At 36.3% G+C, this 26,356-nt stretch overlaps 2 protein-coding genes and 1 non-coding gene across 3 annotated transcripts; 1 reads left to right on the top strand and 2 right to left on the bottom strand.

Moving 5' to 3' along the window:
• Positions 1 to 6,733: 6,733 nt before the first annotated feature.
• Positions 6,734 to 8,437, bottom strand: LOC145107928 (uncharacterized). Its single transcript, XM_079044890.1, has 3 exons — positions 7,936 to 8,437; positions 7,761 to 7,850; positions 6,734 to 6,835 (listed from the first exon to the last, which is right to left on the bottom strand). The coding sequence occupies exons 1-3, from the start codon at positions 8,416 to 8,418 to the stop codon at positions 6,773 to 6,775; spliced, it is 636 nt and encodes a 211-aa protein (XP_078901016.1). The 5' UTR covers positions 8,419 to 8,437; the 3' UTR covers positions 6,734 to 6,772.
• A 101-nt stretch (positions 8,438 to 8,538) lies between these two features.
• LOC145107926 (ethylene-responsive transcription factor RAP2-2-like) lies at positions 8,539 to 9,971 on the bottom strand. The gene is made up of 2 exons (XM_079044889.1): positions 9,490 to 9,971; positions 8,539 to 9,397 (listed from the first exon to the last, which is right to left on the bottom strand). The coding sequence occupies exons 1-2, from the start codon at positions 9,746 to 9,748 to the stop codon at positions 8,688 to 8,690; spliced, it is 969 nt and encodes a 322-aa protein (XP_078901015.1). The 5' UTR covers positions 9,749 to 9,971; the 3' UTR covers positions 8,539 to 8,687.
• Positions 9,972 to 22,054: 12,083 nt separating this feature from the next.
• Positions 22,055 to 22,160, top strand: LOC145110433 (small nucleolar RNA R71). Its single transcript, XR_013709810.1, has one exon. It is a non-coding gene; the product is annotated as a small nucleolar RNA R71 (small nucleolar RNA).
• The last annotated feature ends 4,196 nt before the right edge of the window (positions 22,161 to 26,356 follow it).

Here is a 26,356-nt window from a genome sequence, read left to right as displayed (position 1 = left end):
TTTTAACACTCAAGTTTTTGGTAAGTTCCCTTTTAACCCTTTAATGTAAATTCTTTTCATTTTGGTCCCCTGGTTAGTACATGGGGTGTAATCTATGAGTACGCTTAGCGTACTAGCTATAAGTTGGTTGCGAGCATCACCCACGTACGCTAGGCGTACGTAATAGTACGCAGGGCATACGCATGGGTTGGACAAACCCTAATTTGTAGGGTTTGCTCTATATTCAAAGCTCATTATAACACGTCATGGACATTTTAGACCAGCCTCCATCTCCCTTTTACCCTGAAATCGAAAACCTAGAGCATTTGGTAAGTTTTGAGCTTAAAAGAGTGTTTGTTGGTGGTTTGTGAAGGAGAAGAAGAAGTGGAACACTTGAGGGGATAGCTTGACCTTGTATATCCAGGATTACCTTCTCATTTTCAAGCTTTTTAAGGTAAAATGCTCACACCTTTATGATCTTTTATGTTAGATCTTCTTTATGGTGTTTCTTGGTCATTTTTGAGTCTTTTGAAGTAAAGATGAGCTCTTGATCTACTCTAGAAGCAATGGATGCAAGATCTTAGCTCCATTTAGTCCCCATGTTCATAAAAATGTCAAATTTATGGAAGCTATTGGCCCATGCATTAATTAAGACCTTTATTAAGCTCCTTTATAAGCTCCTTTATAAGCTTTGTGTCCCATTAAGCCATGCATGAGTGTAAAGTTGCTAACTTTACGTGATAAGTCACCCTTAGGGACCATATTTGAGATTTTGAGGGAAAAGTCTTCACTGTTTAAGTGCTTAATGAAGTTAATTGGGAGCCTGAGGCGTACAATGGACGTACGAGCTGAGTACACCCCGCATACTCAGTAGATGGACGTGGACTTGGCCATTCTTGGTATTAGGCCATAGTTTGGGCTTTCACTGTTTGGGCCTTGTTAGGCCATTAGACTTTTGTTTTGGGCTATTATCTAGTGTATTGGTTTCCTTTGGATTTGGGCCCATGATGGATTTTGGGCCCAATTTGGAAGATTGGGCCATATTTGAGCCTTTTTAGTAGATGAGTTGGGCCTTAGCTTTGGGCCAAGTTAGGTAAAGGGTAAAATGGTCTTTTACCCTTGTTATGGGCCAAGTCGCTTAGACTCTTAATTATGGGTCGGAATCCAATTATTAATTGGATGTTTTGATATTGATAGCGCAGGGATTTTCCGGACCAGCAGTCAGAGATTCTTTCGAGAGATTTAGCAGCTAGAGGTGAGTTTCCTCATTGTGTTTAGCGGGTCGAAGGCACCAATTTCAGCCCATGGTTTGTTATGTTAGGATGCTACATGTCTATGTGACTCTTGCATGTGTTATATGCTTGTATACTTACCATGCAGGACCCGACGTCGAGCGAGGCCCGATGATTAGTATGTATGCTATTTATCCTTGTGATTATTGCATGTGTTATGTGTTTATCTGTTATATGATTATATGTATACCGGGCGGGGCCCGATGAGTGACAGATCTGTATACCGAGCGGGGCTCCATGACGGGAGGGGACCACTATATGTTTGATATGTATGGTATGTGGTATTTTGGGGGATTCACTAAGCTTTGTGCTTACGGTTTTCAGTTTATGTTTTCAGGCATTTCTGGTTCGAAAGGGAAGAGCCCGGGGTGATTGCAGTGCACACACCACCTCGTTCCGTATTTTATGATCACTTTGATGTTTTATGATGTGGTCGATATACTTTGTCCCAACATGGTTTTATGATGATGTTTTGGATAATAGTTTTATTAATTTTAAACACGAAAATTTTTGGTCTTTTTTTAGGGGGATGTTACAATACTTCAGTATAGCTTTCATATTTTAGTATCCAATAACCCATTAAGTTTAACAATTATGATGATTTAGGGGTTATTTCCTGCAATTACCAAATTTTCCTAACAGCAGAGCATAGATATTTCCTAAGACGTGTTCATGATAACATGAAACTGAAATGGAGGGGCAAGGAATTCAAGGACTATCTTTAAAAATGTGCAACATCAACTAATGTCCCACAGTCCAACAATGTCATGGAAGAACTAAGGCAACTAAACACTGTAGCATATGAGTGGCTTAAGACTATTCCACCCAAGCACTGGTCAGATCCCTTTTCTCAGGTATAAAATATTTTTTTATAATACAATGCTTTGATTTAATTAATAGTGTCTAATACAATGCTATGCTTTAATTAACCAGGAAAGGCATATTATGATGCTTTGTTGAATAATATCTGTGAGAGTTTGAATAGCAAGATAGTTAAGGGTCATGATAAGCTAATTATCACTTGCTTGGAGTTTATTAGGGAGTACATCATGAGGAAACTTGTCACTATGCAAGAGGCAATTGACAAAACTAGTGGCCCATTAACTCCTATAGCCACCAAGACCCTTGAAAAATAAAAAATGAAGCAGAAGAGTGTAGGTAGTGTTCTGTGGGAATGGAAAGTACCAGGTTACAGGTCAAGGCATGGATCAGTGTGCGGTTGATATGGGACAACAAACTTATTCATGTAACAGGAGGGAACTAACATGCATGCCTTGCAAGCACATCATTACAACAATATGGGATAAGAGGCTTAACAATGAAGATATTGGGATACCTAAGACATGGGTTCACCCTACATATTGGCTGAAGACTTGGAAAGAAATGTATGTCTTTAAAGTTGAACCTATTAAAGGGAAGTTCATGTGGGAAAAAAATGCATGTCCTACCAAGCTGCTACCACCAAAGCATTATGTCCCTATTGGCAGACCAAAAAAGAAGATAAGTATATCTGCAACAGAAGATGATGTTGAGAGAGTGTCCACAAAATGAAAGTATATATTGATATTATTTGTTTATTCATTAATATTTAAGATAAATACTTATTATTATTAGTAGCAAACCAAGAGTTCAACCCAATAATGACACATTACTCCCCCTTCTCCAAATGGTACATTATGGCTATAGGAAGTGGTGTTACTCTTATGACACATTTTTTGCTGCCACGTAGGTGCACCTCATATTTTTGCAACACCACTTAATTTTCTTGTCATTTAGAGGGTGTGGTTTTGTAGAGGTTTTGAATTGAAAAATAAATAAATAAATAATTATATAGCATTTGTGATTGGCTGGTCAAAAAGGGGGTCAAAAAGGGGGTCAAAGGAATTAGATAGAAGAGATACTCTATATGGGAATGTCGAGTTAGCTTGTCGAGCAATTGTTGCTGAGGCCAAGCCGCGTTGTGCGTTGAGGCCACGTAGATTGTGTCGAGCTCATTGCCGAACGACTCCCTCAAACATAATGAATTGGTTTCACAACACCCTTAGTTTCTAATTAATTTAATGTTTCCCTATCTTTTCTATGTACTTTAATGTCAAAGGGGTGTAATCGAAAGATTGTTGATTAACATAAGCTATCTTGAATCGAACCAAATGGTTCAATTGCCTTTTTTTTAGCCTAATGGCAGCATCAAATGGAGATACTGATTTTGGAGGTTTGTTGTCTACAGTGTTAGAACAATAATGTCTAGTTGTCCTAAAAACTGTCGTTATGGTTCTTAGCATTGAAGAATCTATTGGCATGTTACTGGTATTGAATCTTACCATACTGACCATTCTTAACTAGCAAAACACAATACTTTCAGTTAGACCTGGCAATTCGAGACACAAATACACGAATATGTGAGTGACACGACACGAATACATGACACAAATTCATCTTGAAAATTGAGATAAAGCTTATTTCTCTTCGTGTATTCGCATCGTGTCAAATTTGTGGTAGATACGTTTTCATGACAAGAATACATGAATTGTCAGGTCTACTTTCAGTTAAACATGGATTCTACAGGTTAAGTGTGCTACAAGAATCCATTATTCATCAAAAGTTATGAATAAATGAAAGGTATATTTGTAAGTTTGTAGTATATCATATATTTCGACCACTAGTTATTTGTTTTACAACTTGTATATGTATCTGTATTGGCATCTGGTAGCCCAAACAAGTATCAGCACAACATGAAGCTCACTTCGGCAATATAACAAACATGTTATGGGCACCACTAAAGATGCAATTTCTTGGGATAGATGAGAAATATTACCCACAAAAGGGAAAAGCCGAAAAGCTCACAACATTTTTTCGAAGGGTTCCCTACATAACCAACCAATCTCATCTATTACCCTTAAAAGAGATAAATAAACATACAATTCCCATCATATAAATCAATAAAAAACGACAATGAGCTCTCAATCGTATTTAAATTATTTGGTTCATACATTTCATCAAACGGATGAAGTGCATGCCAAATTATCGAATTGTGATATATAAATTGATTTTTAATATATATATTCTCCAAGGTAATGCATGAAACAAAGAAGAGCACGAACAAATTGATGTAGGGCTGAACAAAAGATATCAATTAGTTGGGGATCTTTTGAGCGTATTATGAGGGTAATCACTTTGGGAGATATATTTTCTTATCAATTATCATAGCAACACGTGTATCTATAAATGTACAATAGAAGAGAGGAAAGGGTAAAAAGGTAAAACCCCAAAGTTAAATAAAAAACAGGAAATTACTAATCTAGCTAATATACCTAATGACTTTTCACTTAAATATCATTGAATTTTTCTTTTTACAATGTCTTAAAATATTATTAATTTTATCAAAATATAACATTTGTTATTATGAGTAGGAAGAAAATGTAATAGCCAAAAAATTAGCCATTAGTCAAACATTGTCAACCAAACCGTTGTTGATGCAAACACACTTATTGTTTGCCACTCATATACGGTTTTGCCTTATTCTATAAAAAAAAAATCATTTTTTTGGGACTAAGCCGTAGTAAAAATACCACCTACAGTTTCCTCTCAAGTCAACTATAGTCTGGACGAGAGATGAACACCAAATGGGGTTATGAACAAAACTATAGCTGTCATCACCCATTTACTATTTCTTCTTTCCAACTACTATTTTGTTATTGGCATTTGAATGTTATTTTGTTTAAAGCACCAAATCAACCCAAATATCATACCACATAATGTCTTAAATAAAATTTTTTAATTTTATATATTTTGGCCCAAATATCAATAAAAAATTGCAGCACTTAATAATAAACTAGAAAGGTTACCCCCGCTACGCGGGGGCCAGAAGCTTTCAATGTTGTTTCCAAATTGATAAATATGACAGACATAGAAAGTGCAAGGATGAAAAGTCTGGGCTTTGCCCCGGACAAAAAATGTAAAAGTTTTGACTGCAAGGACCAGAAGTGTGAAAATGGCTAAAGAATTAAAGGGGTAGGAATTAGCAACTTTTTAGAAAAAGGATCAAAGTTGTCAAACCGTTAAAGTTTTGTGGTCAAACTTTAAATATTAAAAGGTTCGAAAAAAGTGTAAAAATATTGATTGCAAGGACCAAAAGTGTCAAAATGGGTAAAGAATAATGAGCAAAGTTGCCAAAAAAACATCCAAATTTAGTATTCCTAACTTCCAACAATAATACAGGGACAAATTCTGCCAAAAAAATAAGAAGTTGAATGGAACACAAACAAAAGGACATGAATAAACTAATTAAAGAAGTACATGGACCGGATATCTAAATCAAGGGACCAAACCTGGACAAAGTATGTCAACTTCACTATTCCTTTCTTCCACAACTTTAATATATATATATATATATATATATATATATATATATATATATATATATATATAATAATGTTTATAGTTGGGTTTCGATATTTATGAGTAATATGAAAGTGAGTAGCAATTTTTGCATAAGCCCATACCCTTTAATCCAAGAAAAGTTACAAAGGCAACACATGAAACTGTTACAACAAACCTTCATTCATAATGTTCATTATAGCCTCATATTTTGATATATTTCTATTATAGCAGTTGCAACAAACTTTTTTCATTTTTCTCATCAGATTTAGTTATTGCTATCTCCAATGAAAGCCATAAATATTTTATTTTATTTTTTCCATTTAAATTGTTTTTTTGATGTCCACTCTTTTTTTTAGAACGGTAATTTTTTATAACATATTTTATACTAGTGTAGAATATGCAACATTGCCAATACCTTAAATAATGGTTGTCAAAATCGCGATCCTGATCGTAGGATCGTACGATCCTAAGTATGAAAAACGATCCAGATCGTAAAAGGATCGTATTTGGGGTAGGATCAAGATCCGATCCGATCCTACCTTCCCTTGATTTTTTTTTTTTTTTTTTTTTTTTACCATTTTATGTCTTTTACCATTTACCAATTTACCATTTATCATTTTGTATTGTGGCTTATGACTAATATTTTGAAGTTTTTATAACTTTTGAACGAAAAATTGAATGTTTGAATATTTTTCATTATTAAAAATTATAAATTAAAATTATATTTTATTTTGTGGGATCTTAGGATCCCGATCCCGATCTTGCAAACCCAAAAACGATCCTAGATAGGATCCCGATCTTAACAACCTTGCCTCAAATCTCAATTAGTGCATCACATTTAATTTCCTAGTGACAATATTGTTCCATATACATGCACTATTATTTAAAGGAAGGCTAAAATCATTACAATAAAGTTTATTACCCTTAAAATTGATAATTTTAAGGGTATATATATATATATATATATATATATATATATATATATATATATATATATATATATATATATATATATATATATATATATATATATATATATATATATATATATCTTCAATAATTTATTGAATTTTGAAACCACACTGTTTTGATCTTGCACCTGCTCAGCTATCACAGTGGATTTATACGTAAAATCCTATGGAACATTTCTTGGAGAAAGCATCTGACTTAGCATTAAAATGTGCCTGCAAAATTTCAACTTAAAAAAATTATGAATCCTTGTTATATCAAAAAGGGAAACAAAAGGGAAAATGTTAAATAAAAAGGATAACAATGTACTTTAATCATTTTGTGTCTTTATGATTTCTTACTTTTACATTTTCTAGCATAAAACTTATACTTTTAATTTTTTCAATATTCCATATTAATGCAATGACTTTTAGACAGTTCTATCAACTAGAACATCGTACCTTAAATAAATAATAAATGTTTATATATAGTTAGAATAATTAAAAACAACTTGATTCTGTTTTAATATTGCATAGGCTAACTTCAATATTTTTGTTGTTTTGTATAGATTTTATTTTGATAGCACATATGTTAATAAACATTTTTACATAAATTTTATTTGAATCCCAAACACACCCATAAGTCCATTTAATCATAGGGCAAAAAAAAAAAAAAAAAAAAGCTCAACAATTTATCTTCCATCATTAAAAACAACCATAGTTTTTTTTTTTATATGTAGAAAAATCATTATTAGTTAAGTTACCTTAAGAGAAGTTACCGGTTATTTTGTAAAATAGCATTGATATTGTTCGTTTTTAAATTGATATGGAAAAAATAAACAAAGTTACTTATTTTTGTTTGAATAAATAGCTCTGCTTCTTATGTTTTATCTTAGGAAGTGGCAATTTGTTTTTATGTTAACCTAAAAATACAAAAATAAATGTTATGTTATAAAACAACTTCAGTAATATTTTTTTTAAAAGGATAAATATTTTGATTAATATGAAAGATAATTAAAATGTAAGAGTTTATGTATATATAAATAAAATATAAAGGTTTTTCTAAAAGATGATAAATAAATAATTATATTTTTATTTTACTCTATTTCTAAAATAATAGAGGTCCTATTTTTATGATAATAAAGGATAAGTTTTTTCATACAATATAATTCTTGACTGCTTTCAGGCTTGATATTTTGTTCCAAGATATCAAATATCTACCATCAATTGCTACATCACAATCCAAACTAACCTTCAAGAACACAAACAAAATTCAATATTTCTGTAAAACGAACACAAATCCAAAGATTTCACAAATAAAAAAATAAAAAACCAACCTTGATCTTTGGCAATTCAATCTTCATAACATGTAAATGAACTCCAATATCACCCAATACTTTGATTGTAAAATTATTTATTTCAACTCCAGACATGATTGAAGTTACATCAAGATCCCAAAATAAAATGTCAATTTCAACCCTCAAATTATGGCTTCCAGCTGGCTGATAAAACTCCGGGATTCTAATCATCCCTGCCACCAATCCATTATCAAGTATCTGTAGCTTTGAGAAATCATACTTTATACCGATTTTGTTTGGATTTTGTGTAATTAAGGTTACAGAAGCAACAGTGGAAAGCGATATATCAGAAGAATCTCGAACATCGAAATTGTATGAAGAAATGTCAATCGTTCGAAATGAGAAGATCGGCCTTCTTGGCTTCAATATGAAGATTATGATCAACGAAAAAAACCCAGAAATCAAAATCAGCAAACCAACGATAACAAGTAAAATCAAACAGAATTTCTGATAAATAATCATGATTGATCTCTAAGAAGAATGAACATGGTTGTAGATCGAAGAAAATTTAAAGGTTTTTCTTGCTTCTGATGATGTATATTCTCATATTCCTTACTTGGGTTTCTGTTTTGAGACGGAAGATTAAAAGCTCAAAATCGATGTTCATTAGACATTAATGGAGTTCACACAAACGATTACACAATTAGACACTAGTTAATAAAAAACATAAATCTTACTGACATGTAAAGCCTTATTTACAGACACATGAAATGAAAACTTTGAGTTTTGAATTAGAATCCTCCGTTCATCATGACAGGGAGATCGTCGAAGCTCCATAGATCCATGACGTTTTCACAATCCTGAGTTGTTGAATCGCCGTTGAGGAAAGCGTCGACGGAAGACGTATCCCATGGCATCTCAAAGAACAGGTCATCGGTATTCTCACGATCTGAGACCAAATTCACAGACTCCGTTTTCGGCTTCTTCACTGGATTGCGATCTTCCATAAAGTTAGCTTCATCGACTTCAGAAAGCACAGATGTGATCTCGGGAGTTCTTACACAGTTCTCCCCCCATGGGAAATCTGAACAATCAAACGAGTTGCTACCCTGATCGGAACTGAAGTAAAAGGCGGCAGTTTCTGACGGAATAAATGGTTTCGCCGCCGGCATATCCGCGGTAGGATTCGCTTCTGGTTTCTCTTCCACAGATCCAAGTTTGTAAACAGGTTTCCGGGATTTGGGCTTCGCCGGAGAAGCTTTCTCCGGGAAGTTGACTTTCGCTTTATCACCACGGATGCGTCTGGCCTCGGCGTCGTAAGCCCTCGCAGCTTCTTCAGCGGTATTAAAGGTTCCAAGCCATACACGGACGCCTTTCCTTGGATCACGAATCTCGGCGGCCCATTTTCCCCATGGCCGCTGACGGATTCCTCTGTACTGGTTCTTCCTTTTCCTGGAACCAGATCTCTCAACCTGATCATCAGATTTCACAGATCTTGACCCTAAATCAGCAAGTAAAACTAGAATCAATTACAAAATCATATCAAAAAAATCATGAAAGAAAGAAAAAGATAGACGGGGAAACATGGATTACCACGAGCAGGAGCGGAATCTTTGGAGGCGGAGAAAGCAAAAGGCTTGTTATCCTGATCGATTTCAACCTGATCCTTAAATCCCTGAAAATCGGCCTCGAACTCATCGTCAATATCAAAGGCATCGGATTGTGGAGGGTTTGAGAAGTAATTGCTAGAGTTCTTTGTGAAATCGTTGCTCCAAAGAAGATCGGCAGTGAGCCGGCGAGAACGATTAGCCGTCGGGGCTATGATATCGGAGAGGATTGCGCCACCACACATATTTGCAGATTGTTGGTATGGATTTTAATTCGAAAAATTGATCGGAGAATAGGGCTATTAAAACGGAAAATTGATCGGAGAAGAGGGTTGTTATTAAAAGGATGATAGTGTTTTGATTTTGAAGAGGTGAATAAGTATGGCTGAGGTGAGTTTTATACATTCGAGAGAAAAGAACAGAGAGTAGCAGGGAGCCAGGAAGTAGGCAAGAACGAGGTGTTTCACGAGTTTACCATAGTGCCCTTTTCCTGTATGCGGATAAGCCTTTCGTTTTTCTTTTTTTTTTTTTTTTTATTTATGTAAGAAAAAATGGTTTGAAAATATAATAAAATATATGAAAATGTATAAAGAAAATGACAATAATAATTAGTTTTTAAATTTTTTTAATATAAAATAGATAAAAATCCAAGATTTTAAAAATAATTGTCATCATTAGCAAATGACGTCTTTTGCGATTTTCTTTTCCAAAACAACGTCGTTTTTAGGGTGTTAACTACAGAAATATAGGTTTTAACTAAGAAAGCAGATGTCACCTACGAAAGGTGATGTCATCACATTTTTCGATTTGTTTTTGGAAGAAATGTATTTTTTTGCTATAATTTTGTATATTATGCTTATAAAAATCTTTTCCTAAATTTAAACCTTCAAAATATGTAGATTTTCGTTAAGTTCTTATTTATGTTATTAAACATTCACAAAACATATCGTTTTCATTATTACGATAAAGGGTCACAAAACATTAATAAAATTACATAACATAACTAAATTTAAAAAGTAACATTTAATTAAACAACCTCTACATAGATTACTCATCATCATCTGCAAGCTTCCATACAGGAAACTTGTAAGGAAACTTTTTTTTTCTTCGCCTCAACCCATGCTACTTTTGCATTTATCTCCAAGACCATAGTCCTCATTTTGCGTGCTTGCTTTGAAAGCTCTTCTTTTGCATCTTGCATATATTCTTCGGTTTTCCATGTGGACTCTTTGCATCTTTTGTTCTTTCTACTCTTCATTAGCGGTAGGTGGTGTAGTAGTTGCACGTTGAATAGATAGATTATATTACACTGACTATGAAATTCAGTCATTTAATAAGAATTATCATTTCACCAGTAACTTGTTAGTTTACTTAAGATTTTGTCGATTTAACTACAAAAATGTATATTTTCACTATGAAACTCAAACATTTAATAATATTTGTTACATCACTGATGACTTGTCATTTCACCTAGGATTTATCATGTCAATTTGACTACGAAATGTATATTTTGACTATGAAATTCAGACATTTAATAAGAACTGTCATTTCACTAGTGATGTCATATTACCTCCCCGTTAAGGGAATTTCGTCCTGAAATTATTAACTACAATGAACCAATAATGTAGAATTTAATTAGGCCAAGGGATAAAATGGAAATACATGAAAACCGGATGTTACAGTTCTCCCCCAGTAGAATTAGACTTCGTCCTCGAAGTCAGCCTCGGAAAACAAATTAGGGTAGTGCTCGCGTATCTCAGTCTCGGGCTCCCACGCCCACTCTGAGCCTTTCCGGTGTTGCCACTGAACTTTGACCAAGTTCACTACTCTGTTACTCAAAGTCTTCACTCTCTGATCCAGAATTGCTACAGGCCTCTCGATGTAATTCAGGCGATCATCGACCTGAATGTCCTCCAAAGGAACCACAACTGTCTCGTCAGCTATACACTTCCTCAACTGGGAAACATGGAAGGTATCATGAATCTATCTCAACTTTTTCGGTAGCTCCAACCGCTAAGTCATCTTGCCTACACGGGGCAACACTCTGAAATGGCCAATAAACATGTGGCCCAGATTGCCTCGTTTCCTGAAGCGTATAACACCCTTCTAGGGTGATACCTTCAGAAGCACCAAATCTCCCACCTAAAACTCTAGCTCAAAGCGTCGCCGATCCACATAACTCTTTTGGCGGCTCTAGGTCGTCAGCAATCCCTGTCTAACTTGCTGAATAACCTCGGTCATCTTGATCACTTTGTCCATTCTCCCCATGACTCTCTAGCCGATATTGCCTCAACAAATAGGAGTCTGACAACTCCTCCCATACAGAAGATCAAAGCGAGGCATGCCAATACTGGCATGACGGCTGTTGTTATAAGAAAACTCAGGCAACGGGAGATAGGAGTCCCAACTCCCACCAAAATCAATGATGCAGGCACGCAAAATATCCTCGAGCGTCTGAATAGTCCGCTCGCTCTGCCCGTCGGTCTGTGGATGATAAGCAATACCGAAATGCAACCGGGTGCCCAACTCTTCATGAAACCTCTTCCAGAATCTGGAAGTAAACCGAACATCCCGGTCTGACACAATCGAAGTCGGCACCCCATGCCGAGCCACCACCTCTCGGACATAAATCACAACAAGCTTCTCTACAAAAGAGCCCTCACTTATGGCTAAGAAGTGAGCACTCTTTGTCAAAACGATCCACTATCACCCAGATAACATCAAAATCCCTCGCAGTCTTCGGTAATTTTGTAATGAAATCCATGGTGATCCACTCCCACTTCCATAGTGGAACCTCTAAGGGTTGCAACTTTCCATGAGGGCGGTGGTGATCGGCCTTGACCTTCCGGCGAGTCAAACATTGCTCTACAAACCAGGCCACATCCCTCTTCATACACAGCTACCAGTAACTATGCTTCAGGTCAAGATACATCTTGGTAGCCCCTGGATGAATGGAAAATATCGACTTGTGGGCCTCCTCTATCAATACACGTCGATCCCCACCAACATAAGGCACCCAAACCCGCCCGTTAAGAGTCAAAAGCCCCCTGCTGTCGATATCAAATGTTGAAATCAGACCAATCACCCGCTCACTTTTCCGATTTTCTTCCTTTATGGCCTCCGACTGTGCTTCTTTGATCGTTTCCAACACTGGGGTCATCACAGTCATCCTCATATATACATCCTTAATCGGGGTCTAAACGCCCTTTGGCTCAAGGCGTCGACGACCACATTGGCCTTGCCTGGATGATACATAATCTCATAGTCATAATCTTTCACTACATCCAACCACCTTCTTTGCCTCATGTTCAGGTTAGGCTGATCCATAAGATATATCAGGCTCTTATGGTCCGTGCAGATGGTACAGTAAACACCATAAAGATAGTGGCGCCAAATCTTGAGAGCGAAGACCACCGCCCCTAACTCCAAATCATGAGTGGAACTTTGCTTCATGGTGCTTCAGTTGCCTCTAAGTGTATGCAACCACATGTCCCCTACGCATCAACAAAGCACCCAACCCTGCAATGGATGCATCGCAGTAGACCACAAAATCCCCAACTGCCCCAGGGAGGGAAAGTACTGGTGCCTCACACAGTCTCTAGCGAAGAGTCTCGAATGATGCGAACTGCTCATGCTCCCAACTAAACACAAAATTCTTCCTTCTCAACTTAGTGAGAGGAATAGCAATCTTGGAGAAGTCTCAAATGAATCTCTGATAATATCCTGCCAAACCAAGGAAGCTCCGAATCTCAGATGGAGACTTCGGCACTTCCCACTGCATCACAGCCTCTATCTTGACTGGGTCGACCAAGATACCATTCTGGTTGACGAGGTGTCCTAGAAACTGATCCTCATGTAACCAGAAATCACACTTGGAGAACTTGGCGTACAGCCTCTCCATCCTCAAAACCCCAAGAATCCCACGCAAATGCTCCTCATGTATCTCTCTGGTCTTTGAATAAACCAATATGTCATCGATGAATACAATCACTGACCGATCCAACATAGGCCTACACACCCGGTTCATGAGATCCATGAATGCCGCCGGTGCGTTGGCGAGTCCAAAAGGCATCACCACAAACTCGTAATGCCCATATAAATCCTCAACAATGGATAACGGTTCTTCACCGTCAGCTTGTTCAACTCTCGGTAATCACACATCCGGTGTGAACCATCCTTCTTTCTGACAAAAAGAATCGGTGCTCCCCACGGAGAACTGCTCGGCCGAATAAACCCTTTTTCTAACAGCTCCTGAAGCTAAGAGGATAACTCCTGCATCTCAGGAGGTGCAAGACGGTACGATGCCTTGGCAATTGGCGCCACACCAGGGATTAGATCGATCCGAAATCCCACTTTCCTCCTAGGAGGCACACCCGATAACTCCTCGGGAAAGACATCGAGGAAATCATGTACAACAGGAATATCATAAATGGAAACCGATCCCTTCTCCTCGTCCCAAGTATCCATTATATATGCTAGATAACCTGTACACCTATGCTGCAAACTCTGCCTCGCCTTGTCGGCAGAACAAAAAGTTGATCCTAACCTAGTACCCTCACTATAGATGGTTATCACTCCCCCAATAGGATCTCGGACCGTCACCAACTACCTCTCGCAGTCAATCATAACCCCAAATCGGATCAACCACTCCATTCCTTCGGTAACACAAACATCACCCATAACAATAAGGATAAGATCTATCGGATACCCAACACCAAAAATCTCTAGTATACAACCCCGATAGATGTCAATAGCGGACACCAAATGCTCATCATGTAACGTCCCAAATATAATAACATAAAATTTTTGTTTTTAGATTAATAAATCGTTAATACATAACATTTCCATAAAACCAAGTTAATTGTGATTTATCAAAACATCATTAAATCAAAGTAAATCACAGAATGCGGAAAACATATGGTGTGTGCTATGCAATCATCTCGAGCTTTTCCATTTGAAAACCGAAGTACCTGAAACATATACTGAAACCGTAAGCACAAAGCTTAGTAAGCTCCCCAAAATATCACATACCAATCATATACAAGTAAACACATAATGGGCCCCGCCCGGCATCGGGCCCTGTCCTGCATCGGGCCCCGCCCGTCATCAAGCCCCGCTCGATATACAGATCTGTAAGTTGTCGGGCCCCACCCAGTATACATATAAACATATCAATACATAACATATGCAATAATCACGAAGATACATAAAAACTTGATGTGCACAGATTATACCTATCTAGTTTTAAATTTATAACCTAACGAACTTAACTAGCTAGAATGCACCTAGGCAGTGTACCTAGTCGAATTATAGAATAGTTTAGGTAAGTTGGGTGTCGATCACAGGGAACGATATTTAATTAAAATAATAGCTACTAAAAGCTAAACTAAGAAAAACAACTAAAATGGGGTTTTTTTATCTGATTTTACAAGTTCAGAAAAACTTAAGCAGTCAATTAAAAACAATTGTAATCAATATATTAAAAACACTTTCGTTTAGTTTCGAATCCACCTTTTCCTATGTTTATTTCTTATTTATGGATTAATGAAGTTGGTTACCAAGTTATATGTTATTAGCAATTCAAGTCCAAATTTACTAATACTTTCACCAATTCATGAACTACCTTGTATGGTCATACACAAGTAAAACACATCATTAGTTATTCATTATAGATGGGCTATGTAAGATTTATCTAAGAAAACAGAATTATGGTCACAATTATGTTCTCCAGCACAGCTACATTTGTTACTTTTATTACTTATCTAAGATTTGGTCGATCCTAGCCCTAACAATTGAATGGTCACTTAATCACTAGGTAATCAAGTTCATGTAATTTAATGATCACTAAACTACACTACACTTGAAATTAAGCAACAAAGTTACAAAGTTTAACATTCTAGGTAATGATAATAAAACACATGCATAAACCAAATTCATATAATCCATAAAGTAATAAACTAACTCATAGTTTTAGGTTTCATCTATCTAAACGAAAGAAAGGGTTTTTAGCCCATAATCACAGCTGGAAACACACATAAACATAAGGGAAATTAGACTAATCATGATTAAACTAGGCAAACTGAATGTGTAGATGCGAATCCTTGCTCCAATCTCTTTATCCTTTGATCTGTAGTTGAATTCTGCCCTCAAAGGGGTCTTGGAAGGGTATTTTTTCGTTAATAGTCGCAGCCCTCTCTCCTCTAGAATTGACCTAATGTCCAATATATATATATATATATATATATATATATATATATATATATATATATATATATATATATATATATATATATATATATACACACACCAAAAATCTCGACACCACGACGTGGTAAAGGCACCACGTCGTGGTCCTCAAATTTATCCCATATTCTCCAAGTCGGCGTCAAAAATCGCGAAGATTCCATTCACCACGTCGTGGTGGGGTCACCACGTCGTGGTGGTTGAAAATCTGTGTGAGAACAAGGACGATCTGATGCGCAGGGACAAGGTTTGAAAACTCAAACCTTGAATAAATGCTCAAGATTAATGTCTGCTTGCTAAGGAATGTTCCAGTCAAGTCTGGCAAGACTAGTCAAGTCTGAGTTAATGCATTCAACAAAGTATTCAAGATATTAATGAAGAGTAAGAAGAACAATCTGTCGTTTGATTTGTCATTGAAAACTCCTATAACTGAAATATTGCTATACTGACGAGGGGTCAAGTTGTCCAACAACATCCTTATTGTGTATTCTTCTTGCCTAAGCTCGCATTTTCTTGCTTCCAGCTTCCATGTTGCTTCCGAGCATGTATTTTATGCTACATAACATATATTAAACATAATAAGTACCTTTTGTTCTACAATAAACATAATTATAGCTAAAAGTACTAAGATATGATGTAAAATATATAAGTAGATATGAACATATCAAAATACCCCACACTTATCTTTTGCTTGCCCCCAAACAAAACTAATTTTTTAAGTCTAACTTTCATCACCAATATCACATAAGACAATCCATTTTGAACTCAACCATTATACCAAGACCTCAATGCGCATATTTGTGTATAAGGTTCCTAAAAACTTACCCAATTCTAGCTACTCACAATCTTTATGAACCTTCACCCCTTAGCTTATACGACACTCATTTCTGCAACCCTCCGAATCAATCCTCACAAATCTTTCTTAACCTCAAGGTATTTTTGGTTAAGCTACCCAAGCATACATAATCTATAAAAATTACAACTTTTGATACCACAATGGAGCTCTTTGGAATTCTTCACTTCTTCGAATAATTGATCTTTGATTTCTTTGAATTCACCACTTTTTTGTTTGATTTTTGGTATCTTCAACTTTTGATTCTTCATAATTTTGATCTTTTTATCTTCATACTTTGATTGCTCCAAAATTCTTAAAACTTTTTGTAATTTCTCTCTTTATATATATATATATATATATATATATATATATATATATATATATATATATATATATATATATATATATATATATATATATATATATATATAAGTCACTTTTTTCGCTCAATTCCTACATGCTTAAGCAAGTGAGCTTAACTTCAACCTTTATTGGTTAGAGATATTAGTCTCAGTGCAATGACTACATAAGCTCTCCTGGATAGATTTCAAGTACAGGATGCAAAACTTATTATCTCATAAAAACTACCAGATTACCTTTCATATCTCATGGCTTTTCAGTAGGACTTGGGAAGCCACAATTATAGTATAACATATGTTGGCTCAATAAACATTTGAGCTCGCATTGGATCATCCCACATAACACTAGCAACTTCAAATTTTTAATTATCACTAGATTCAATTTTTAGTTTATTATTTCAAATCTATTAAAATTTTTAAAATTTTAAAATTTTCTAGCAATTTACTTTTTCGATCCCCTACCCCACACTTATTACATACAATGCTCTCATTGTATGCAATATATATATATATATATATATATATATATATATATATATATATATATATATATATATATATATAATCAATAAAATGGAGAAAAAAACAAACTCCCCTGGGGTAGTAATGGTGAGATTGACCCTGGAAGTGTGGAAAACTTGAACATCTTTTATAATTGTTGGAAACGGTACATCTAGACCTTCTTCTTGTGAATGTAAATGTGCCGGATCGAATGAAATCAAAGAATCATTCTTGACAAATGTGTTGAACCACTGCCACGACGTGGGGAAGCAACGCCACATCGTGGTGTCGAGCAAATGGTCATCAAGGTCGAGCAAAATAATGTTGACACGACGTGGTTTAAGGATGCCACGTCGTGGTGTAGTCAGATTCAGTCACGATTAAAATTTTTGCCACGACGTGTTGATGATGTCCACGTTGTGGTGTTTTCTCAAAGAATCTTCTAAGATTGAAACAGGTGAGCATCGACTCTTTTTAATGTCTAAGACCATTCCCAATCTTCTTTTTAGTACATATGCTTCAAAATGCTTTTCTCTTCATTATGTGGGAACCCCATACTTATTCAAAAACTTGTTCTTCAATTATGATCTTCAAAAATCGCACGGCTTCTTCAAATTAAGCTCCTTCACTGCTTCACTTTCGTTCAACATTAAAAAATAAGATCAAGAACTAGAGAAACACATCATCATTCGGTTAAGGTAAAATAAAACTAAAACAAAAAATAAAACTAAAACTAAATCAAAAAGAAAAGAAAATTCAAACTATAAAAACATCGGGTTGCCTCCCGAGAAGCACTTCTTTTTGAAGAGTTGTGAATCGGACTCCTTCCCACTCTATGTTGCGCCAGGTGGAAGTGTAACCTCCCCATTCTCCATCATCTTGAGCCTTGTTCGTTTGTAGGCAACCCATATGTTAAATGCCTTTCTTGATCTTTCTTGCATTGTTAGGTTGACATCTTCTTTGTGCTTTCGCTTGGGTTCTTTCCCAATTCCCATGTCTTTAGCTTTTATCTTGTCTTTTTCCGGGTTTATCTTATAAAATCTGGACTCATCACTTGTGACATCCCCATTTTCACAGCCAGAAAAGACCGATTTTGTTTATGCTTTATAAAAATCAGAGTACCTCTGTTAATAAAAATATTGCGGAATTTGTTCCCAGAAAAACATGATAAATACGTTATCAAAGCATTTCCGAAGAAATGTATTTTTATCCATTTTAAAACATTTGGGATGTCATCGTCAATACAAAAACATAATCATAAACAGAACTTACATTAATTTACACTAGTGATCTACATCTCTTTTAAATCCCTCAGTGTAAAGTAGCTTCATATCGACACCTATGATACAAATAAGCTTGAGTGGGTCAGGTTGGGAAACCTGGTGAGTATATAGGGTTTTCAACCCATAATAATTTAATTATTATGTTTAAACATCAAATAATCAACCCAATTACCCATCCCCATTATCTTCCTTACTCTTAAGGATCTACCCTAAGAATCATCTATCATGCATTCGTTCATTTCAAAGCCCATTGCTTCCAGGGTTTATATGATAGGCACTAAGTCCATAGCTGCCAATGCTTGTTCGTAAAGCACTAATTCCATAGCTGCTAAAGTTCATTCATCGGGTACTAAATCCATAGCTACTAGTGTTCAGCTAATAGGTACTAAATCCATAGCTACCAACGTTTATTTAACAGGTACTAAGTCCATAGCTACCAACGTTTATTTAACAGGTACTAAGTCCATAGCTACCAACGTTTATTTAACAGGTACTAAGTTCATAGCTACCAACGTTTATACAACAGGTACTAAGTCCATAGCTACCAATGTTTATTCTATAGGCACTAAGTCAATAGCTGTCGATGTTATTTGTTAGGCACTAAGTCTATAGCTGCCAATGTTCACTCATATCATCTTTCATCTCTCATCATTCATCTACCCATGTTTTACCTAACATATTCGTAGATATAAAATACATATACAGTTTAAATTATTTAAAACATGTATAAAATCGTTCATCCAGCATAGATGGCAGGTATACATATAATATGCACACGTAGCACCTAATTTATATAAAATACTTCATATCTATGTGTAAGATGAAAGTAACTATGCACTCACTTGTTAAAGTGATGATTCCAAACTCGGGCAACGCTTCACTTTTAACGATTCTATTTTCCTTCGACGAAACCTAGCATTATTATCGCTAAATTTTAGTCTAATATTTACCGTGACTAATTATTAGTCTTAGCATTATTGTTATTATATAAGCGTTTAAACAATATTTTCCAATCACTATGTACAGATAGGGGTCAGACATAAAACACCGGAGGGCAGGACCATTTTGGCATATAGCACTTCTGAAATCCAACAACCCTATGCTGCCCTTTAAACCAGATTCCCCGTACCACGAGTAGTTAAAAAGATAGTATAACGACACTTATATAACCCATAATAATAGCTCAAATAATTATTATAAGGTCCTAATAACGTTACTATATTTAAATAAAAGTTATATTAAAAATTAGGTAGGCGTATCTTACCTACAAGGGGGTTTGGCTAGAAGTCGGGCTCTGCAGAGGCAGAACTTCCGAGCCGAAAGCTCTTTTTCTCGGAGTCGTCGAGCGCTCTGGGGCTTTCTTCTAGCGCTAGGGGAGTTTTTGGGAGGTTTAGAGAGAGTGTAGAGAGAAGAAAGAATGGGAAAGGTGTGAAGAAAATAAGGGTGGAAGAGGTTCTATTTATAGGGTGAAATATGACTGAACTTGGTGCCACATGTCACCATCTGGTGGCAAGGCTTGGGAAGAAAGCAATGGCCAAGATTGTGTCACATCACCCATTTTCGCACAACACACTTCCGACTTCTAAAATCCGTAACTTTCGCATACGAGCTCCGTTTTTGACGTTCTTTATATCCACACGTAGGTAAAATTAATATATACAACTTTCCTTTTGACTTCGTCGGCTAATTCCCGATCGATCTTAAATTTAATAGTAGAAGGTGACTACACTGTTAAATGTTCGCGTAAAATTCATAACTTCTACATACGGACTCCGTTTTCGTCTGTCTTTTTTTCGTTGAGTTCATATTAACGAGATCTTCAATTCTCATTTAGGTCACGTTGGCCAAAAACCGTTCGATCTAAAATTCGAGTTTCGGGTTGTGCACTGCTAGGCCAAATCTTAGAAAAATCATAACTTCTTCATACGAAGTCAGATTTGGGCATTCTTTTTTTGCAAGATCTCGGTTTAACGTATACTACAACTTTTTTTAGATCACTAACGCCAAAAAGTCCTCTATCGTAAATTCACTATTTACGCCGCGTAGTATCGTGCCGGTTTTGTCGCGAAACTTCGACGGACCATAACTTCTTCGTTATAAATCGGATTTCGGCATTATTTATATGTACGGAACCCTTGTGACATATTCTACAACTTGGTTATGATTACTCCTTCTAAATAATCTTCCATAAAAAAACTCATTTTTGATGCTCATTGTCACTAAATTGACTAACCCGAATCTGCGGGTGTTACATCACTCTCTTCTTTTTTTTCTTCAACAGTCTTTGTGACTTGATCTGGTGGCCTTGTAAAAGCAAACACATTAAAAATTATTGGCTTTGAAACTAGAGGTTTCGAATAATTCACTTCTTTTTCCGATTGCTCTTCGGGTAAAAGCTCATCCCATTCATCCCACTCTTCTTCTTACACGCGTTCAAATTCATCATCCTTAAGGAACTTCTTGTTTTTATTGTTTCACCAGGTTTGCATTGGCACAAGATGGGAAAGGACGAGGTGGTCGATACGGCTTAACAACAGAAAAATCATAATATTCTTTTCTTGCCCACGACATGGCACTATTGCCTCCACGTCGTTGAGACTGGGAAGATTCACGATACTCTTCTTCTTCTTTCTTTTTTAATTCGAGTGACTAATTAGACTCCTCTTCAAGGTCCTTCATATGCACCAATTCATCTTCTTCTTCTGTATAACGACCATGGCTTGAGCATTTTGGATTGATTCGATTTTTCGTGAAGGTGAATTCGGTAGCTTTTCTTGTACAAGCCTTGTTAATTGCACCACTTACGTACAAATACTTAAAATTGATTATTTTTGTTCTCTAAGTATTGCGTCTGTAGCATCATGTCGTTTTTCGCTAGCTTCCATGAATCTAAATAACATTGACTCAAGAGCATATATTTTCTCTGATTTTACCTGCTCAATTTGGTAGAGATCATGCTTAAGTTCTTGAATTTATTTCACATCTCGTTCTCTCTTGTACTCCACCTCACAAACCTTAGTAGAATGGGGTCCCCCACAAGCTCTGCATCTATCATGAATTGATCCACCTATTTTTGTGATCTTTTCTTCCATTGCGTCGAACTTTTCAATTACTGCACTGATGGTATCTTGACCTCCATCTTTACTTGATTTTCCTCTAGTGAAATCCTCCTTTGAGTTGTGATACTCTATTGAATGCTTAGCGAATTCTTAAATCAAAGCTTTATTTGTTGCCAGATTCTTCTTTGTCATGGGCCCTTGCGAGTCTAGAAGTTGACGAGTGCACACATTGACTCCATCATAAAATATCGATATTTATTGTTGCACATTGAAGTCATGCTGAGGGCAATGTCGTAACAATCTCTTGTAATGCTCCCAAGCTTCGTATAGTGACCCCCCTCTAGTTGTTGAAAATTTTGTATATTTCTTTTAAGTTTTTCCACTTTTGAAGGAGGGGTAAACTGGTTTATGAACTCGGTCTTAAAATTAGCCCATGTCGTGATTGCTCCAAAGGGAAGTGATTTTAACCATTCCTTAGCTTCACCCTTCAGTGTGACCGGAAAAAGTCGAAGCATCACCGCATCTTTACTCACGTTTGGTGCATGAAAATAATGTGAAATCTCCACCACCTCTTCTATATGCTTATAAGCGTCCTCGTGGTCCTTCCCATAAAAAGGTAGTTCCCTTAACGTATTAATAATGTGCCCCGGAAGTTCAAACATTGCTGTGGTTGGGATTTTTGGTGGATCAAGACCCCATCAGTTTTCATTCCTCATATGTCGCTTGTACTCTTCCATTGACATGGTCGTGATGTCCCCCATATTTCCCGCTAAAAAAAAAACTACAAAACACACGCGTAAAAAGGAACAAAAAACAAATAAACGAAAAACTAATTGAAGCGAGACCACGATGTGGTGAAGATTACCACGATGTGGGTGCATCTCAGAGAATAAAAAAACTAAAATAAACAAATGTAACAAAAGTAACCTTTTTTGGTTTTTACCCCACAAAAAGGATCGAATAACTAAAATCAATTAAACGAATAATCAAATAATCCGTTCCCCGACAACGTCACTAAAAACTTGATGTGCACAGATTATACCTCTCTAGTTTTGAATTTATAACCTAACGAACTTAACTAGCTAAAATGCACCTAGGCAGTGTACCTACTCAAATTATAGAATAGTTTAGGTAAGTCGGGTGTCGACCACAGGGATCGGTATTTAATTAATGTAATAACTACTAAAATCTAAACTAAGAAAAACAACTAAAATGGGGTTTTTTTATCTGATTTTACAAGTTCAGAAAAACTTAAGCAGTCAACTAAAAACGATTGTAATCAATATATTAAAAACCACTTTCGTTTAGTTTCGAATCCACCTTTTCCTATGGTTATTTCTTATTTATGGATTAATGAAATTGGTTACCAAGTTATATGTAATTAGCAATTCAAGTCCAAATTTACTAATACTTTCACCAATTCATGAACTACCTTGTATGGTCATACACAAGCAAAACACAAAATTAGTTATTCATTATAGATGGGCTATGTAAGACTTATCTAAGCAAACACAATTATGGTCACAATTATGTTCTCCAGCACAACTAAATTTGTTACTTTTATTACTTATCTAATATTTGGTCGATCCTAGCTCTAGCAATTTAATGGTCACTAAATCACTAGGTAATCAAGTTATGTAATTTAATGGTCACTAAGCTACACTACACTTGAAATTAAGCAAAAAGTTACAAAGTTTAACATGCTAGGTAATGATAAAAAAAACACATGCATAAACCAAATTCATATAATCCATAAAGTATGAAACTAACTCATAGTTTTAGGTTTCATCTATCTAAATGAAAGAAAGGGTTTTTAGCCCATAATCACAGCTGGAAAACACATAAACATAAGGGAAACTAGACTAATCATGATTAAACTAGGCAAACCGAATGTGTAGATGCAAATCCTTGCTCCAATCTCTTTATCCTTTAATCTGTAGTTGAATTCTGCCCTCAAAGGGGTCTTCGAAGGGTATTTTTTCGTTAGTAGTCGCAGCCTTTAGCCCTCTCTCCTCTAGAATCGACCTAATGTCCGATATATATATATATATATATATATATATATATATATATATATATATATACACACCAAAAATCTCGACACCACGACGTGGTAAAGGCACCACGTCGTGGTCCTCAAGTTTATCCCGTATTCTCCAAGTCGACGTCAAGAATCGCGAAGATTCCATTCAGCACGTCGTAGTGGGGTCACCACGTCGTGGTGGTTGAAAATCCGGTTTTTCTCAAAACACGAAAGTCATCCGAAATTGTGTCTAGTTTTCAGATCATTTTGAATCTCGTCAATCGGAGTTAGGATTCATGAGCTATGGTCAAAATACTGACGAGGGGTCAAGCTGTCCAACAACATCCTTTTTGTGTCTTCTTCTTGCCTAAGCTCGCATTTTCCTGCTTCCAACTTCCATGTTGCTTTCGAGCAAGTATTTTATGTTGCATAACAGATATTAAACATAATAAGTACCTTTTGTTCTATAATAAGCATAATTATATCTAAAAGTATTAAGATATGATGTAAAATATATATGTAGATATGCACATATCAATGGTCATCAGGCCCTGCCCATCATCGAGCCCGGCTCGGTAGTCATAAACATATAACTCATGAAAAAGTCACGCGGACAACTAGCATATTAAGTATAACAAACCATGCGCCGGCATTGGTGAATTCAACCCTCTAAACCCAGTGAGGAGACTCACCTTGCACTGCCGAATCTCATAGAAAGAATCTTTAGCTGCTGGTCAGCAGGAATCCTCGCGCTATCAATCACAAGTTAACCATCCATCAATAATCGAACCCGACTCACACCAAGTGTCCACACTAGGGTAAAAGACCTTTTTACCCTTTTCATAACTTAGTCCAAACCAAGGCCCCATTCAACAATCCAAAAGCCCAATTCCAAATAAACACCCAAGGCCCAAAATATCTCATGGTCAACCGTGGTCAAACTTCTGGTAAAAGTCAAAGTCAACAGTCAATGTTGACCAAACATGTTGTGTTGACTTATAAACACGTCGTGTTTCTGCATCATCCAAACCATTGGGAAAATCCCAGCCAACACATCGTGTTGACTTGCAAACACGTCGTGTTTGCCTGAATTCCAACAACTTAATACATTAAGCTACTTTCTCCGATTCCAAGAGCTCCAAAGCTCAGATCTAGACCAAAATGAGACTTGGAAGGGTAAAGTTTCCATCTTTACCCATAGGGACCACCACAAAGGGTCCAAAACCCAACCATAAGACTTGATAGTGCAAGGGCTTAACCATTAAGCACTTAATCCTTGAAGATATAACCCCAAAACATAGATCTAACTCCCTTGAGCTGGAAAACCACGTAAAGTTGCCAACTTTACATTCATGAATGTGTAGATGAAGCTATGAAGCTTAAAAGGGACTTAATATTTGACTTAATGCATGCATGACATCAAAAATCTCATAAAGCTTGCACCTTTGTGTTCAAAGGGACCAAAAAAACTCAGATTTGGAATAATAAGCACTTAAAACGACTTCAATCTCTCATCAAACCAAAAAGGGACCAAAAGCATAACAAAGCACAATATGAGGAGATCTAAACATCTATAAGTCAAGGGTCAAACTTAATACCTTAGAAAGCTTGCCCAAAAGTTGATGATTCTGGATCCATAGCTAATCCACCAAGCAATACAACTTCAAGATTCCCTCTTCCTTTTCAAAGGCCAAAAATGAGCATCAAAAGCTTCTTACTAGCTCAAGAACACCACCAAGTGATTTAAGGATCGATTTTAGGGTTTTAGCAACAATGGAGACTGGTAAGGAGGCCATCCATGATGACTTAAGGCCTTTAAATAGGGTGCAACACCCTAAAAATTAGGGTTTCCTTCCCAGCTGCCAACACGCCGTGTTAAGATACCCCAACACGCCGTGTTGGTCCATTAAACTTCGCATTTCTTTTAATCTACACACGCTGTGTTGGTTCTTCAAACACGTCGTGTCCAACCCACAAAAGGGAATTTACTCCCCACAATTGCTCCTCAAGATTACGGGTGTTACAACTCTCCCCCACTTAAATTAGATTTTGTCCTCGAAATCATTCCTTACCATTTTAGGTACGCCACACATCCTGAAGAAGGAAACCACAACACCGAACACACACTGCTTTCCCAAGGCTACCAAACCCAACCATAGCAAAACTCTTCAAACCCGAAGAAGACGAATCCATAATCCCATACAGAAAACCAGCCCCAACCTGAAATCTCGAACTCTCGAATTGGTTTGACTCCCTGACAGACCGCCCATACTGAATAACTTCCATACCGAAACCTTATTGAATTCCAAACCAACAAGGCGCTTCCAACCCTTCATTATATTGATGCTTCCATAGGGAAAAAAATCACTGGTCTTTTACTATTGTAGCACACTTATACTTGACAGAAGGCTCAAATAATCCTTCGAGTAAAAGACTCATCCCTGCAACGGTTAGACTCAGACAAGAGTTGCACAACATGGTCAAATCATTTACTCTGAGATTATTTAATCCAAATTGCAAGTGACCTACGCACCATTCGAACAACAAACG

Source organism: Lactuca virosa, chromosome 4, assembly GCF_052849685.1.
Source record: "Lactuca virosa cultivar CGN04683 chromosome 4, Lactuca_virosa_CGN04683_v6, whole genome shotgun sequence".
In the NCBI taxonomy this organism is placed as follows: domain Eukaryota; kingdom Viridiplantae; phylum Streptophyta; class Magnoliopsida; order Asterales; family Asteraceae; genus Lactuca; species Lactuca virosa.
The sequence above is the reverse complement of the archived record's forward strand: the minus strand, read 5'-3'. Positions and strand labels throughout refer to the sequence as shown.